The sequence below is a fragment of the Physella acuta genome, unplaced genomic scaffold (assembly GCF_028476545.2).
Source record: "Physella acuta isolate Inbredline_101_S28 unplaced genomic scaffold, ASM2847654v3 ptg000390l, whole genome shotgun sequence".
Classification (NCBI taxonomy): Eukaryota; Metazoa; Mollusca; class Gastropoda; family Physidae; genus Physella; species Physella acuta.
The window spans coordinates 232,837-251,329 of NW_026731909.1; the positions used below are offsets into that span (position 1 = coordinate 232,837).

The following is an 18,493-nucleotide window of genomic DNA, read 5'->3' on the forward strand; positions in this document are numbered from 1 at the left end:
AACAACAGGAAGAATCAAGGGGAATAATTAGGTTCAGGTCCGATAACTCCATTCACTAAATCGCTTGGAATATGCCGCATTCAGCGTATTGGATCTCTTCTTTAACACGATAAGGTTTATTTTAGAAGTGCTATTTTTAAAATACATCATTTTGAGAATTTGAAAAAAGAGCTCTTTTTTTTTTAAAGAGCGCCCAATATTAGACTGCAATTATGATATGTCTGTTTTGATGTTTAGTATTTGTTATGGAATTATGTAACAATCAGTGATATTTTTCACCCACCACTCTACCGAATACAACTAGTATAAACTTCCTTAAGATCACCTCTCTTCTTCACATTTCTAGCGCCACTCTTGTATAAGCCTTAGCATAAACCAAACAGTAAGCCAGTTTCTTTACCTCTAACAATAAAACGCCACTGATTAAATATCAGAACTCGCCGACTTAAGACAGTTAAATCTTTACTTCGTTTGGGCATTTAAACAGTTTTATAAATCTTTCTCAAGTTCGATACTGTATCAACGTCGACAAATGGGACGATATAAAAGTTCCGACTAAAGCAGCATTTATAACTCAAGAGATACAAAATTCGAGGTCCATAAAATGAATGGCGAGGGAAAGGTTACAGCTGCTTTAGGTACTTCGACCACACGGGGTTTGACCACAGAGGCTTTGACAACAGGGGCTTTGTGACCAGGGTCTTTGTGAACACAGGGTCTTTGAGACCACAGGGGCTGTGACCACAGGGACTTTGTGTCCACAGGGACTTTGTGACCACAGGGGCTTTGACCACAGGGGCTTTGATCACAGGGGCATTGACCACAGGGGCATTGACCACAGCGGGGGGTTCCATCACAAGGGATGTGTCCATAGATGGTTTGTCAACATAGTTTTATTTATTGTAAATTCAAGATAACACTAATACGAATTTATATGAAAAGTTGATTTGCCTTTACTAGAAACTAACAAATAGAAGTAAAAGTCAATATAAGTAATTTAATCCAAATAAAGACTTATGCTCGACCTACTAGATTGATTAAACATAAATTAAACACTAATAATGTGACATGTAAAAAGTTTCATAAATAATGTAGATCTACTTGAAAATACATGGCTGAGATAGATGATAAAAAGCATGCCAAAAATAAATTCAAAGAGAAATAACTTGTATTGTTAACAAAATGACAGATATTCGATAACCCGCATATGTTATACATCTGTTTGACCATATGTCTGAACAGCACATTGTACTTTCGGTCAGGTGACTTGTATTTGTACATGTTGAATAATCATATTACACCGTGTCGCACTTTAAAATATAATTACTCAATTTTTTATCACGAGTTAATTTAACCCTTACAATGTATGGGCAAAGCACCAGTGATCAAAGCCCGCTGTGACAAATTACTTGTTGGACCATTTAAGGACAAACAATCTGTGGTCAAATCGCCTGTGGTCAAAGTCTGTGTGGCCAAAACATGCGCATTGTGTTCAGACATTAAACCTATCACTAATATAGCTTGCTTATGCCAAAGCTATATTTGACCCAAACCCAAGTCCTAATTTGAAAATTTCAAAACCATAATTAAACCTGATAGCAACCTGACACACCTATTTTTAGCAGAGTCTATTGTTGGTAACAATAACCCCGCGGAGGGGTATTAGTATTGCCGACGTCCGACAATAGACTCTTCCGAAAATAGGCGTGTTAGGTTGTTAATAGTATTGTAATAATGTTTAATGTTATGGTCAGAAATTAAGTTATGTCTATGGCAGTACTTGGTTTTGGTTTAGTAATAGGATTATCATTGATATTAACAAGTCATTATTTTATTTCATTAACTACCAGTAACCTACCACCCCTTTTTTATGGCATTATAGGACATTGGTACAACACACACATTGATACAACAGCCACGCTGAGAGGATTAAACTAACAGGTCAAACAAATAACGTGACCAGCACAGTACTCACAGTCCCAGTCCTTGTCCAGCTGCTCCTGGTCCGAGTGGTAAATGGGGGCGCCGTCGGTCATCTCGGCGTCCGCGGCCGACTCCTTGTCTAAATCCTTGTAGTTCTTGGTGAACGTCTTGTAGATCTGAGCGATACGGCCCAGCGGGGTTCTCTCCATCCTCTGCCGGGGCGCGACGTCTGCTGCCTGGTCGGTTTAATTCAGGATCGTCTGCTTGTTTTCATTGACATGTTCGGTCCGTTTTTTGTTTTAGTTTTTTATTTTGTCAATTTTTTTTTCCAAAATTTAACTATTTTTTTTAAAAATATCCAATATTTTTAGAAAAAGGATTTTCAAATTCGAATACAATTAAATAATATCAAGTTTCTTAAGCAAATTTTTTTGGCTTGAATTTTATTATTAATTAAATAAACCCAGTATTCACTAATATAAACACACAAACAACAATTTGATTATTTTTTAATCCAAAAGAATCCAGAAATATTTTTGAAAAGTTCCAATCCTTCAGAGTACTTTGATTATAAAAGTTTTCCTGAGCTGTTGTCTGGCTGAATACAAAAACACAGGCTGGTATGGTCAGTGAATTGAGGGGTGTTTCGACACACGGTCTTCGTTAGCTTGAGTTGTGTTTAATCACGTGAATATTCCATGAGACGACAGAAATAGAAATTATAGTTCTTGAATTTCCCGTTTAACTAAACATAAACATAAACGAAAGAAAAAATAATGTGGGATCACTTTTCATTCAGTCGTACCCGTTTAGCCGGATCGCTAGTACCGTCGATGAAAATATACCTTGAGTATGGTTTACATATATAATCAAGATTTTAACATGGGTGAGGGGTGGGGGTAAAAAAAAATATCATTGTGATACGTGCTTGTAAAAGTAATACGTGAAAACATCAAACTAGCGAGTTCAATCTAGGGGGACTTAAAACTATTCACAAAAATAAAATTAAAAATGCCTCAATTTATAGTTAATTTACTGAACAAAAAGTTAAGAATGTAAGTAAAGATTGCTATATGAGCAGCTATGCACACACTAAAATATCACCGAATAGAATAAAGTAACACAAAAATTTCACCGAATTGACCAAAAGTGGCACAAAAATATCACCGAATCGACTAAAAATGACACACTGGATTATCACCGAAATTGACTAAAAGTGGCACAAAAATATCACCGAATCGACTAAAAGTGACACACTGGATTATCACCGAAATTGACTAGAAGTGGCACACGAAAATAACACTTCATCGACTATTACATACACACTTAATTATCATCGGACAAATCGTAATGGACACAATAATCCACCGCTTAAGAACACTCCAATTAAATACTTGACCAATCGAAAAAAAGTTAGGATATATCGAGTTCCAGAGATAAACTTTCATGACACAGCCAAATATCAAATGACTATTTAGGGACTGTAAAATAACGCAAGGTTTGTTTAAAGCTCAATAAAATCCCAAAACACAAATGACACTAATTGTTTAAGACACAACACAATTCCACGAACCGTTAATGATAATCGAACAGTTTAAAATCCTCAATCGCTTAAGACACACTAAATTCCCAAAAAGACACCAACTGTAAAAGACACCATAAAACACCATGACACCAATCACCCACACGTCGTCCTCACTTAGCGCCCTAGCCTATGAGCAGACGCACGCAATCGGCGTGAGCACTCGTCGGCTGCCTCTTACACGCTCCCTCGGGAACCATGCTCGCGCTCCTCGGTCCCCGCGTGAAAACTCCAAACAAACCCTCGCCATTCATGCATAACTAATCACTACAAAATATAAGATTTTTTTAAAAAGTGACGGTTTAGGGTAGGGAAATGGAGGGTGGGGGGGCGACTTGTGGATAATTTGGTACTTGGTGACAAAGAAGACGGAAAAATACTAAATCGAACTTTGGGGGAGGGGGGGATATGAAAGCTGCAGGGTCAAGGTCAAGCAAAAACCAGGAGCAAACGTCTTCATCACACGCTGCTCAACGTACAACACAAACACCACGCCCCCACCCCCCACCCCCCCCCCCCCACTTCATCCCGTCCCGGAGCTAGAAGAGACCTGCCCTCCTTACGATTCGATAATCCCAGGCAACAAGATTCGGCCAAACAGCCGGAGGATGGGGGTGGTTGGGGATCGGAAGGGTGGGGGTGGGAGGAAATCGGAAGGGTGGGGGGACAGGGGGGGATAGGAGGGTCGGGAAAAAAATCAAAACCACCAGCATCATTGTAATATTTGTATCGATTGTAGCAGGATTTCTCTCCCCTACTCCAAGAGGTACTAGGACTAACATTATACGGGCGACGCCATAGCTCATTCCTAGGCGGCGCCATGATTCAATTCCAAAACTTGAGTTATCCGTGGTTATGTGTACACCACTTCAAAACTTAAGACCCGGTGTTTAAAGTTCGCCAAATAGCGTCTTAGCGACAAAATAGAAACAACCACCAGTTTTAACGTTAAATAGTGTGGAAAAAAATAAAAGTTTCGGATTTTCAATTTAATTAAATCTGAGCTGTAGGGATCAACCCGTCGACAAATCTGGGTTTAAAATAATTAAACGGGCTGCACTTAATTAACAAAAGGTTTCAATCCTAAATTGCCGTAAAAAAAAAATTTAATCTTATTTTTTTTTAAATCTTACACTGGAATGCCTATTTAGAAATCTATAAAACACAGATTAGTTAAAAAAAAATTATGTACGTTAGATAAAAAAAAAGTTTTACAATATTAAATTTTGCGAGAAAATCTATATAATATTTAATACATTAACTGACGCAAATCACATACGATGAGTCTCAGCTTTTCAGCAGAATCTACACAATTCTAACGTAAAATGATTGTAAATTACAAACTGATCACAGATATTATTGCTAAGGCCAAATATTGCTATAACAAACAAAGATAAACTTGGAATACACTATACCGCCACAAAAGGTAGCAATTAACCCTTAACATAAGGTAGCAAATATTCGTTAGCGTAGGGTAGCAAATACCCACTAAGGTAGCAATAATGTGGCAATCATCTGTTAACTTCAGCTAGCACATATCCATTAACAGAATGTAGCAAATATCCATTAACATAAGGTTGATAATCCGTTAACATTGGGTAGATAATATCCGTAAAGTGAACGTAGCAATAATCCTTTAACAAACGGTTAGCAACTATCCGTTATCCTAAGGTAGCAACTATCAGTTATCCTAAGGTATCAACTATCCACGAACATAGGATACAACAACATCAACAATGTACTCCTAATGCTACCAGCAAGGTTGACTGTTTGAACTAAACCCTCACACCCATTGGCCTACCATAGCCTAGTTTAGCTCTAAAGAGTTTAAAACTAAAGTTAATCACATCTAAGGATGTAACACACACAAAGAATAAGTTGATAATTCTCGTTCGTCACATCTCTACATAAACATACAAAACAAAACCAGCACTCATTTTAAGTCAGTAATAAAACACGCATCCCGTCCTCATTCGAAGTATTTTTATATCAAAGGTCAAGTATGATATCGTATTGTTCTTGGAAGTTTTCATATTAAAAGATGGATCAAAATAGTCTATTACTGGTTAAAAATAGCCAATCACTGAATAAAAATAGCCTATCACAACTGCTTTCCAAAACGTACGTTCTACTTTAACTATGAGATTCAATGACTTAGCCAACACAGCATAGTATTGTTCTTCCAAATAAAAATGTACCAAACTTCATATATCTAAAATATAGTATTGGCGATGAGACTACAAAAACCTAGTATATCACTGAATTGCCAACGAATTTCTAATATAACGGAGTCGCCAACAAATATCTAACGGAGTTGCCAACGAACTTCTAATAGAACGGAGTCACCAAAGAATGTATAATATAACGTAGTCGCCAACGAATGTCTAATATAACGGAGTCACAGACGAATGTCTAATATAACCTAGTCGCAAACGAATGTCTAATATAACGGAGTCGCCAACGAATTTCTAATATAACGTAATCACCAACGAATTTCTAATATAACGTAATCGCCAATGAATGCCTAAAATACTGACTCGCCTGCAAGTGCCTACTATTGCCGAAACGCCTTCACGTGCCTAGACTTTCTCTGCCTACATATACGCCTGATATATATCGCCCTGACCACAGATGCTAATATACATTGATCACTCGCCCGCAAGGTCGACCCTCCAGCAAAAATCAAAGCTGAACGCCGCACGGCACACACGCACACACACACACACACCCGGCTCACACGGAACACTCCCGGCGTTTCAGACGACAAGAGAGACGACTCAGCCCGAGAGGAAGTGGCTGTGTTTCCTTCAAGTCCAGCCAGCGCTTTATCTCAGAGTGCCAGTGTGGCAAGCCTGGCGCGGTCACTCCATCACCAGACCCTCCTCCGCCCTCACTCTCTCTCCCTCTCTCGCCGCAGATTTTTTTTTCTCCTCTTCCGTACTTCCTCCTATCAACTACCCGAATACAGATTGGCAAGCTCATCGATTACCAAATAATTTTCTCTCCCCCCCCCCCACACACACACTCCCCCTCCCTTAAATACACATAAGAGGCTGTCAGTTTACCTCTTGAGAATCGGGGCAGCGATATGCCCGTGGGAGATAATCGAATACGAGATTTAGAAACTTTACCTGCTAATTAGTTAACGTAACTCACCGCCGATTATAATTTAAATTATGCAGAAACATAAGCACTACATCAATTTTTATTTTCTTCAACCGAAGAATCAGAACACTGTGGATGATTCATTAAGCACGAACTATCTAGTACTAGCAGTGTTTCTTCCAGACTTTTTTCTCCGGGGGGGCACTGGAAATCTTCGGGGGGGCGGTAAACTTTCTTCGGGGGGGCGGACACTGTTAAAAGTATATATTTTCTATATAAATTATATAAATTTCATTTCGTTCGGGGGGGCGGTAAAAAATTTTCGGGGGGGGGCTTCGCCCCCCCGAAGAGATGCCTGGAAGAAACTCTGAGTACTAGTAGGGATTTTAAAACAACAAATTTTAAAAATAGCTTCTTGGTCAGAACAATTTTTAAAATTTCTGCCATTTACGGGAAATAAACAAAACTTTTTTTTACTTAAAATTAAATTTCGTTTTGCGACATTATAACACGTTAAATTTACAATATTTTTGCCTTTGAATTGCCGCGTCAACTGACTCTCATGGTATCACAGACCATTGTCTGTATAGTTTAAATCTAGTAAAAGCCACCGACATGACGTACACATACGTCTGACTAGATGGGCAGTAGCCTGTACCTCTGGATTCTAACCAAACTTTAACACTTGGCTAGATGGGCATTCATTTGTCGCTCTGGACCCAAGCATACAGTTCCCATTTCTAGACTAGCGATTGCAATCAAATGTCAGTGTCTACAAGAACGACAATAAAACGCGCGTCTAACACGTCCTCCCTGCTAATTTTAGGAGAAAAAAAACCATGGCGTCATTCTGGATTTCTGCTATTTTTATTCTCCATATTTTGGTAATTCGTTATTTGTATTAATTTATCAGTGAGAGGTTAGAGCTTCCGACATGTTACTGATCCCCCCCCCCTTCTCTCTCTCTCTCTCTCAGATCAGAGTATACTAGAATTATTCCTGACGTTGAGCCTGTTTTTCGTAGTCTACATAAAGAAAGGATGCTCCTTTAGGTCATAGACTGGTTCACTCCTACCCCCACCACAACTACACTCCTCCCCCCCCCCTCCCCCCCCCCCCCCCCACCCCTGTCTGCGAGGGCTGGCACTTTTCTGCCTAGTTGACCAAGCAAGTGGCCAGATTTAGCAGCAGCCCAAAAAGAAGAGCCAAAACTGGCAAGCCCAAGAGAGTAGGAGAAGGGGGTGGGGTCGATGGAAAGGGGGGGGGGGTCGATACGACGACAATAGTGTGAGAAAGTTGCCAGCGGAGATTAGTGCTTCATAATTGGCTTCGTTTGGCTTCCCGACACCCCCCGGGGAGAACACGCGCGCTGGGGGAGGGGGAGAGGGCGATCTGGCCAGGAGGGATGAGATAAAGATAAATTGATTACATGCACACTTAATGCCTCGACACCGGCGTCACATACATTGTGAATAATTGAGAGCATTAGCCGATAACAGAGCTCATTGATAATACAATTGTCACCTAGGTGCGGGCTAAGTAGGTTTAAAAAAAAAAAAAGAACAAACAACAAAAACAGAACTAATGTTCGCATAGGTGAAGCAGAGTTGACGATGAGTTTACACTTCAGATACAGCCTATATTTCACATACATTGTGAATAACTGCGGGCTTTAATCATAACACATCGCATTGTCAACTACTTGTATTTGGCCAAAGAAATACAACATACACAGGTACACACACACACCACACACTCATATATATATATATACATATATATATATATATATATATATATATATATATATATATATATATATATATATATATATATATATATATATATATAATATATATATATTATATATATATTATATATATATATATATATATATATATATATATGTAACTGGGGTAGGCCTAACTACCAGTTACAAATGATAACGAACGAGAAGCCGAGACACAGTGTTGGTCTGATGCAACCGATAACAGGTGGCTTATTGGGTCGGGCTGATAACAACCTCAAAGCCGGCGCGTGCTATTTTGGGAAACGGTATTCAGACGGCCTGTCGGCTTTGATGGATAGGACGCAGATGTTATTTTACGGTCTGTACGTTTGAACTACGCAACTGGTGGTCGGAGATCGAGTACAAGTATCGATTACGGAGGAATACAAGTACGGAGACGAGTACGGATACAAGGGATAAATAGGAGGGCACGGCAGGACTCGTGCTCTCTCTTCCCGTTTCGAGGCTCTTACCTCTTTCATCGCTCGCTTAGATCAGTCAGTCTGTGTGACTATGTCAAGTCGGTTATAGAACGGGTTAGCCGTATTGTGTTAAGGAGGATTATAGACATGTGGATTCAGTTATATAAAGCCTAGTGAAGGACTGTTAGGGGTCAGTTGATTCAGACTATTATTGAGAAGCATTCCTGTTGATTTATTGTGTTATTATGAAGCATTTCTTGATTCATGTAATAAAGGATCAATAGCGAACCTGCATCTTGAGTATCTATACTGTGGTCAATGTTGTCTAGAATGAGTGGTTAAACTCGTTAACACGTGGCACTACAGGCAATTAGGTCTCATTACATGTGGCGTTGCGAGCATGGTAACTGTTGGCTCGTTACAATTGGCGTTGTCGGCAGGATAAATGTTCGCTCGTCACAATTGGCGCTGCGATCAGGATGAATTCAACTAGACTTGCCGTTTAAGGCACCTATAGTCAACCTTGTGCATAACTGTGTTTAGTGTGTGTGTGAATTCGGACATTCAGGAACTGTGAAAATTGAGGAACGAGGAAAAATTTTTCATACACACACGGTAAGAAAGAACTCTTTTTTTTAGTACTTAAGGAAGAAAATGTCTACTCTGGACGAGAAGCAGACCCATATAGTGGTCCTACCCAGAGAGTCCCATATTAACAAATTTTACGGGGACGGAGATCCAACTTTAACCAACAGGTTCAGTGAAGAGGTCAAAGCGGCCTGGGCCTCGAGACATATGTCACCAGAGGAAAGATTAAGACTGCTGATGGGCAGTATAGGTGAAACGGTTAGGGCAGAGGTTAAGTGCCACGATAGGACCGTCCAATCAGATCCAGATAAGGTGCTGGATCTGATTATGGAGACCTTTGGGGAGAGACGGTCGGGAGTGCAACTGCTATCGGGATTCGTGGGCTTAAAGCAGAGAATGGCGGAGAGTGTGATGGAGTACTCACACAGGATGAACAGGGCCTTTGATTTGGTAAAGGGCAAATCACCGGACATTGATGTACGCCTACTGAGGGACCATTTCATCGAGGGGCTAGCAACCCCGATCTTAAGGAGAGAGTTGAAAGAGGAGGTCCACAGAGACCAGCAGTTGACCTTCCTTCAGGTCAGGAACTCAGCGATCCGCAGGTCCGAGGATGAGGACCAATCGAACTGTTCGGTGGACAAAGTCTCTGTGCCTGAACAGAGACAATCCCCACCCACAGGGGCCGACACGATGGAGACCATGATGGCTCAACTGTTGGCCCACCTAGAGAAGGTTGACCAACGTTTGGAGAGGTTGGAAAGCAGGTCAACAGCTGAGAATCAGGAAAAGAACGGGACAAAACAGGGACGGGTTGGACGGCCGTGTCCTGCCAAGCCATCACTCCAATGGACGGCAGACGGTCGACCAATTTGTTTGTCTTGTTCACAACCCGGACATATGGCACGGTACTGTCCGGTGAAACGATCGCCCTCTGTAAGGCAGGTCAAGGCTACAGAGCGGCGAGGTAATGACTTGGTAAACAAAATGACAAAGAAACACAGTAAGGAGAAAAAGAAAGGTAAAACACAACTAAAGGAAAAAATGAACTGTGAAATGAACTTGAATGTTGAAAAGTGTCAAGTGAACAATTTGTTGGTAGAGAAAAATGATGATAAGAAGAAAATTGGTAGACTTAATAAAGGAATTCAAAGTCTAACCAGGAAACTGGATAGGAAAAGTTCATGCAAATCAAAAGCACAGGAGAAATGTTCATCTTTAAAGTGTCTGTTATCGGAAGAAGTAAATAAAAATATTAGACAACAGAACAGTGTTGGCAAACTAGAAGGAATGAAAGAGTCTCAAACAAGACTTGAAGAAAAATTATCAGATATTGAAAAAGAACTTCAAATTACAGCAAGGCTGGGATCCATCGAACAGCGATGGGCAGCAAAATTGGCACTCGTTGACCTAGAGAGAAAACATCGCCCGGGGCGGTCCAATGGCAATGCGGACGCTTTATCAAGGAATCCTTACGAGACACCGGGTGATGAGGAAGAAACACTGACAGGAATATGTGAGGTCAGAGCGTCAACAGATATCCCTCATGGGGTACAAGTGATGCAAAACGGGCAGACCGGGGTGGAGCACATATCCACGGAACCCGAACATATGGACAGTAGTGATTTTATTTGCCTTAATCACAAAAAGATAAGAGATGCCCAGAGAACGGATAGTGGCTTACAACCGCTATTGAAACACGTCCAGGAACAAAAATTCCCAGGAAGAAGGGAAAGAGAACAATTTGGTCGAGAAACAAAGAAAATACTGAGTCAGTGGAACCGTCTCAGTATAAAGGATGGTGTTCTCATGCGGAGAATTCATGACCAAATTGATGGCACAATACACCAGGTGGTGGTGCCGGGACAATTACGAGGAGAAGTGCTAAGGTTGGCACATGACAGGGCAGGACACCAGGGTCAGGACAGAACCCACAAAATATTACGACGGAGGTGTTACTGGCCCAATATGGAAATGGAGGTCAAACGCCATTGTGAGGCTTGTGTGAGGTGTCAGCATGCGAAAATGCCAGTTGTCAAAATGAGACAGCCATCAGGACACCTACTAGCGACAAAACCACTAGAGATTGTGGCTATGGACTTTACGTCGTTGGAGCAATCATCGGATGGGACGGAACATGTGTTGGTAATGACTGATGTATTCACCAAATGGACGGTGGCGGTGCCCACGCGAGATCAGACCGCCAAAACAGTGGCAAAGGTCTTATTACAACATTGGTTCATCAAATATGGCATACCAAGACAATTACACTCTGACCAAGGAAGGGCTTTCGAGTCAGAAGTAATTAACCAACTGTGCAGCCACTACGGGATCAACAAATCTAGAACAACCACATTTAATCCGAAAGGAAACGGACAGTGTGAACGGTTCAACCGCAGCATGCATGATTTGCTGCGTACGCTAGAACCTGAACAGAAAAAACGTTGGCCTGATTTTCTCCCAGAGTTGGTATATCTATACAACTGCACACCACATGCCACAACCGGCTTTTCGCCATACATGTTGCTGTTCGGACGAGAGGCTCGACTCCCTCTTGATTTGTTCCTAGGAAAAAGGGAGAGTATGACTGGCTCATACACCGCACTGGAATATGTGAATGAACATATGAGAAGAATTAGAGAAATGTACAGGGTAGTACAGGAAAGACTAGAACATGAAGCTCGGCGAAGGGAACCGCCGATACAGACGAAGGACCCGCCACTCAAACTGAATGACAGGGTATTACTGCGTAGCCACCCGTTAGGCAGAAACAAAATCCACGATCTCTGGGGACAGGAGATATGGCAAGTCGTGGAGATGCCTAAAGTAGCAGGTGGCCCCTTTAAGATAAGACCCATCGATCACGCCAAACCGGATCGGTGGGCGAATATTGCTCAATTAAAGAAATATTGGAATAGGCAAGAAGAGCAGTTACACACAGACAAACCCAAGACAATTAGGGAACCGGAAGTTATAACGGAAATTCACATACCCATTCCGGAACCATATCACCATCAACAGAACAACAGCGATACGCAAGGGGAGGATACCGGCAACAATGAGGATCCCGGTCCCTCCAGAAGCAGAGAGACAGTAGACCATCAGATAAGTGGTCCGCGGAGAAGTTTAAGGAACAGAAGGAATACGAAATTTTTTGTCAGCAACCATCAATTCTTTCATGGTCGCGCTGGTATGAAAACAGACTGTTCAAAGAGCTATAGAAGTGAACTGGTGAAGGCACCAAATGGAAAGGGTGGATGTGAATTCTAGAACTGTTTTGTGTCTCAGAAAGATGATGTAGACACAGTTGATATGTGAAATAGGTAGAACTGTCAATCGTATACGAATGGAACGTCGTGGACAGTGAGTAGAACAATAGATTTTTTTTTTACGACTGTGCGATTGACTTTGGAGGAGTGCACCTGCCAGGCGTTGTTTGTGGTTTAAAACACACAAAAAAAGCAGGGGTGGATGTAACTGGGGTAGGCCTAACTACCAGTTACAAATGATAACGAACGAGAAGCCGAGACACAGTGTTGGTCTGATGCAACCGATAACAGGTGGCTTATTGGGTCGGGCTGATAACAACCTCAAAGCCGGCGCGTGCTATTTTGGGAAACGGTATTCAGACGGCCTGTCGGCTTTGATGGATAGGACGCAGATGTTATTTTACGGTCTGTACGTTTGAACTACGCAACTGGTGGTCGGAGATCGAGTACAAGTATCGATTACGGAGGAATACAAGTACGGAGACGAGTACGGATACAAGGGATAAATAGGAGGGCACGGCAGGACTCGTGCTCTCTCTTCCCGTTTCGAGGCTCTTACCTCTTTCATCGCTCGCTTAGATCAGTCAGTCTGTGTGACTATGTCAAGTCGGTTATAGAACGGGTTAGCCGTATTGTGTTAAGGAGGATTATAGACATGTGGATTCAGTTATATAAAGCCTAGTGAAGGACTGTTAGGGGTCAGTTGATTCAGACTATTATTGAGAAGCATTCCTGTTGATTTATTGTGTTATTATGAAGCATTTCTTGATTCATGTAATAAAGGATCAATAGCGAACCTGCATCTTGAGTATCTATACTGTGGTCAATGTTGTCTAGAATGAGTGGTTAAACTCGTTAACACGTGGCACTACAGGCAATTAGGTCTCATTACATGTGGCGTTGCGAGCATGGTAACTGTTGGCTCGTTACAATTGGCGTTGTCGGCAGGATAAATGTTCGCTCGTCACAATTGGCGCTGCGATCAGGATGAATTCAACTAGACTTGCCGTTTAAGGCACCTATAGTCAACCTTGTGCATAACTGTGTTTAGTGTGTGTGTGAATTCGGACATTCAGGAACTGTGAAAATTGAGGAACGAGGAAAAATTTTTCATACACACACGGTAAGAAAGAACTCTTTTTTTTAGTACTTAAGGAAGAAAATGTCTACTCTGGACGAGAAGCAGACCCATATAGTGGTCCTACCCAGAGAGTCCCATATTAACAAATTTTACGGGGACGGAGATCCAACTTTAACCAACAGGTTCAGTGAAGAGGTCAAAGCGGCCTGGGCCTCGAGACATATGTCACCAGAGGAAAGATTAAGACTGCTGATGGGCAGTATAGGTGAAACGGTTAGGGCAGAGGTTAAGTGCCACGATAGGACCGTCCAATCAGATCCAGATAAGGTGCTGGATCTGATTATGGAGACCTTTGGGGAGAGACGGTCGGGAGTGCAACTGCTATCGGGATTCGTGGGCTTAAAGCAGAGAATGGCGGAGAGTGTGATGGAGTACTCACACAGGATGAACAGGGCCTTTGATTTGGTAAAGGGCAAATCACCGGACATTGATGTACGCCTACTGAGGGACCATTTCATCGAGGGGCTAGCAACCCCGATCTTAAGGAGAGAGTTGAAAGAGGAGGTCCACAGAGACCAGCAGTTGACCTTCCTTCAGGTCAGGAACTCAGCGATCCGCAGGTCCGAGGATGAGGACCAATCGAACTGTTCGGTGGACAAAGTCTCTGTGCCTGAACAGAGACAATCCCCACCCACAGGGGCCGACACGATGGAGACCATGATGGCTCAACTGTTGGCCCACCTAGAGAAGGTTGACCAACGTTTGGAGAGGTTGGAAAGCAGGTCAACAGCTGAGAATCAGGAAAAGAACGGGACAAAACAGGGACGGGTTGGACGGCCGTGTCCTGCCAAGCCATCACTCCAATGGACGGCAGACGGTCGACCAATTTGTTTGTCTTGTTCACAACCCGGACATATGGCACGGTACTGTCCGGTGAAACGATCGCCCTCTGTAAGGCAGGTCAAGGCTACAGAGCGGCGAGGTAATGACTTGGTAAACAAAATGACAAAGAAACACAGTAAGGAGAAAAAGAAAGGTAAAACACAACTAAAGGAAAAAATGAACTGTGAAATGAACTTGAATGTTGAAAAGTGTCAAGTGAACAATTTGTTGGTAGAGAAAAATGATGATAAGAAGAAAATTGGTAGACTTAATAAAGGAATTCAAAGTCTAACCAGGAAACTGGATAGGAAAAGTTCATGCAAATCAAAAGCACAGGAGAAATGTTCATCTTTAAAGTGTCTGTTATCGGAAGAAGTAAATAAAAATATTAGACAACAGAACAGTGTTGGCAAACTAGAAGGAATGAAAGAGTCTCAAACAAGACTTGAAGAAAAATTATCAGATATTGAAAAAGAACTTCAAATTACAGCAAGGCTGGGATCCATCGAACAGCGATGGGCAGCAAAATTGGCACTCGTTGACCTAGAGAGAAAACATCGCCCGGGGCGGTCCAATGGCAATGCGGACGCTTTATCAAGGAATCCTTACGAGACACCGGGTGATGAGGAAGAAACACTGACAGGAATATGTGAGGTCAGAGCGTCAACAGATATCCCTCATGGGGTACAAGTGATGCAAAACGGGCAGACCGGGGTGGAGCACATATCCACGGAACCCGAACATATGGACAGTAGTGATTTTATTTGCCTTAATCACAAAAAGATAAGAGATGCCCAGAGAACGGATAGTGGCTTACAACCGCTATTGAAACACGTCCAGGAACAAAAATTCCCAGGAAGAAGGGAAAGAGAACAATTTGGTCGAGAAACAAAGAAAATACTGAGTCAGTGGAACCGTCTCAGTATAAAGGATGGTGTTCTCATGCGGAGAATTCATGACCAAATTGATGGCACAATACACCAGGTGGTGGTGCCGGGACAATTACGAGGAGAAGTGCTAAGGTTGGCACATGACAGGGCAGGACACCAGGGTCAGGACAGAACCCACAAAATATTACGACGGAGGTGTTACTGGCCCAATATGGAAATGGAGGTCAAACGCCATTGTGAGGCTTGTGTGAGGTGTCAGCATGCGAAAATGCCAGTTGTCAAAATGAGACAGCCATCAGGACACCTACTAGCGACAAAACCACTAGAGATTGTGGCTATGGACTTTACGTCGTTGGAGCAATCATCGGATGGGACGGAACATGTGTTGGTAATGACTGATGTATTCACCAAATGGACGGTGGCGGTGCCCACGCGAGATCAGACCGCCAAAACAGTGGCAAAGGTCTTATTACAACATTGGTTCATCAAATATGGCATACCAAGACAATTACACTCTGACCAAGGAAGGGCTTTCGAGTCAGAAGTAATTAACCAACTGTGCAGCCACTACGGGATCAACAAATCTAGAACAACCACATTTAATCCGAAAGGAAACGGACAGTGTGAACGGTTCAACCGCAGCATGCATGATTTGCTGCGTACGCTAGAACCTGAACAGAAAAAACGTTGGCCTGATTTTCTCCCAGAGTTGGTATATCTATACAACTGCACACCACATGCCACAACCGGCTTTTCGCCATACATGTTGCTGTTCGGACGAGAGGCTCGACTCCCTCTTGATTTGTTCCTAGGAAAAAGGGAGAGTATGACTGGCTCATACACCGCACTGGAATATGTGAATGAACATATGAGAAGAATTAGAGAAATGTACAGGGTAGTACAGGAAAGACTAGAACATGAAGCTCGGCGAAGGGAACCGCCGATACAGACGAAGGACCCGCCACTCAAACTGAATGACAGGGTATTACTGCGTAGCCACCCGTTAGGCAGAAACAAAATCCACGATCTCTGGGGACAGGAGATATGGCAAGTCGTGGAGATGCCTAAAGTAGCAGGTGGCCCCTTTAAGATAAGACCCATCGATCACGCCAAACCGGATCGGTGGGCGAATATTGCTCAATTAAAGAAATATTGGAATAGGCAAGAAGAGCAGTTACACACAGACAAACCCAAGACAATTAGGGAACCGGAAGTTATAACGGAAATTCACATACCCATTCCGGAACCATATCACCATCAACAGAACAACAGCGATACGCAAGGGGAGGATACCGGCAACAATGAGGATCCCGGTCCCTCCAGAAGCAGAGAGACAGTAGACCATCAGATAAGTGGTCCGCGGAGAAGTTTAAGGAACAGAAGGAATACGAAATTTTTTGTCAGCAACCATCAATTCTTTCATGGTCGCGCTGGTATGAAAACAGACTGTTCAAAGAGCTATAGAAGTGAACTGGTGAAGGCACCAAATGGAAAGGGTGGATGTGAATTCTAGAACTGTTTTGTGTCTCAGAAAGATGATGTAGACACAGTTGATATGTGAAATAGGTAGAACTGTCAATCGTATACGAATGGAACGTCGTGGACAGTGAGTAGAACAATAGATTTTTTTTTTACGACTGTGCGATTGACTTTGGAGGAGTGCACCTGCCAGGCGTTGTTTGTGGTTTAAAACACACAAAAAAAGCAGGGGTGGATGTAACTGGGGTAGGCCTAACTACCAGTTACAAATGATAACGAACGAGAAGCCGAGACACAGTGTTGGTCTGATGCAACCGATAACAGGTGGCTTATTGGGTCGGGCTGATAACAACCTCAAAGCCGGCGCGTGCTATTTTGGGAAACGGTATTCAGACGGCCTGTCGGCTTTGATGGATAGGACGCAGATGTTATTTTACGGTCTGTACGTTTGAACTACGCAACTGGTGGTCGGAGATCGAGTACAAGTATCGATTACGGAGGAATACAAGTACGGAGACGAGTACGGATACAAGGGATAAATAGGAGGGCACGGCAGGACTCGTGCTCTCTCTTCCCGTTTCGAGGCTCTTACCTCTTTCATCGCTCGCTTAGATCAGTCAGTCTGTGTGACTATGTCAAGTCGGTTATAGAACGGGTTAGCCGTATTGTGTTAAGGAGGATTATAGACATGTGGATTCAGTTATATAAAGCCTAGTGAAGGACTGTTAGGGGTCAGTTGATTCAGACTATTATTGAGAAGCATTCCTGTTGATTTATTGTGTTATTATGAAGCATTTCTTGATTCATGTAATAAAGGATCAATAGCGAACCTGCATCTTGAGTATCTATACTGTGGTCAATGTTGTCTAGAATGAGTGGTTAAACTCGTTAACACGTGGCACTACAGGCAATTAGGTCTCATTACATGTGGCGTTGCGAGCATGGTAACTGTTGGCTCGTTACAATTGGCGTTGTCGGCAGGATAAATGTTCGCTCGTCACATATATATATATATATATCAAATACGTTGTGATTAGCTGAGACCTAAGGTGTAACATAGCTCATCAATACTCATCAATCAATGTAATAATAGAGTTGTCGCTAATGTTAGTTGGCATGAAGGTGTCTAAGATGTAGGCCTACAATGTTGTGAGAAGTGTGTGCGATAAGGAGGCTACAATATGTCTGCAAATTATATGCAACGTGCAGTGTGAATAATTGTAATCATTAGTCACATACTAGCTCATCAGTAACAGAATCATCACTTGGCAGAAAGGGCTTTCTTAGGGCAGTGGTGTAGTGGTGGTACAATCATACCTACACAGTGGTGGTATGACATGCCCACAGTGGTGACATGATCACACAGTTGTGACATGATCACAGTGGTGACATGATCACACAGTGGTGACATGACATGCCCACAGTGGTGACATGATCACACAGTGGTGACATGATCACACAGTGGTGACATGATCACACAGTG

At 42.4% G+C, this 18,493-nt stretch overlaps 1 protein-coding gene across 5 annotated transcripts in view; it reads right to left on the reverse strand.

Annotated features, from left to right (window-relative positions):
* LOC131942148 (H(+)/Cl(-) exchange transporter 4) overlaps positions 1–18,493 on the reverse strand; it is a 97,298-nt gene that overhangs the window by 58,903 nt on the left and 19,902 nt on the right. Inside the window, exon 1 of one of the 5 annotated variants that reach the window (XM_059301880.1) lies at positions 1,976–2,213. The exons of the other annotated variants lie outside the window; for them this stretch is intronic. Coding sequence (XP_059157863.1) covers positions 1,976–2,132 — 157 coding nt within the window. The 5' untranslated portion in view covers positions 2,133–2,213. Of the gene's footprint in view, positions 1–1,975; positions 2,214–18,493 lie in introns of those variants that run through there. 5 annotated transcript variants of the gene reach the window in all.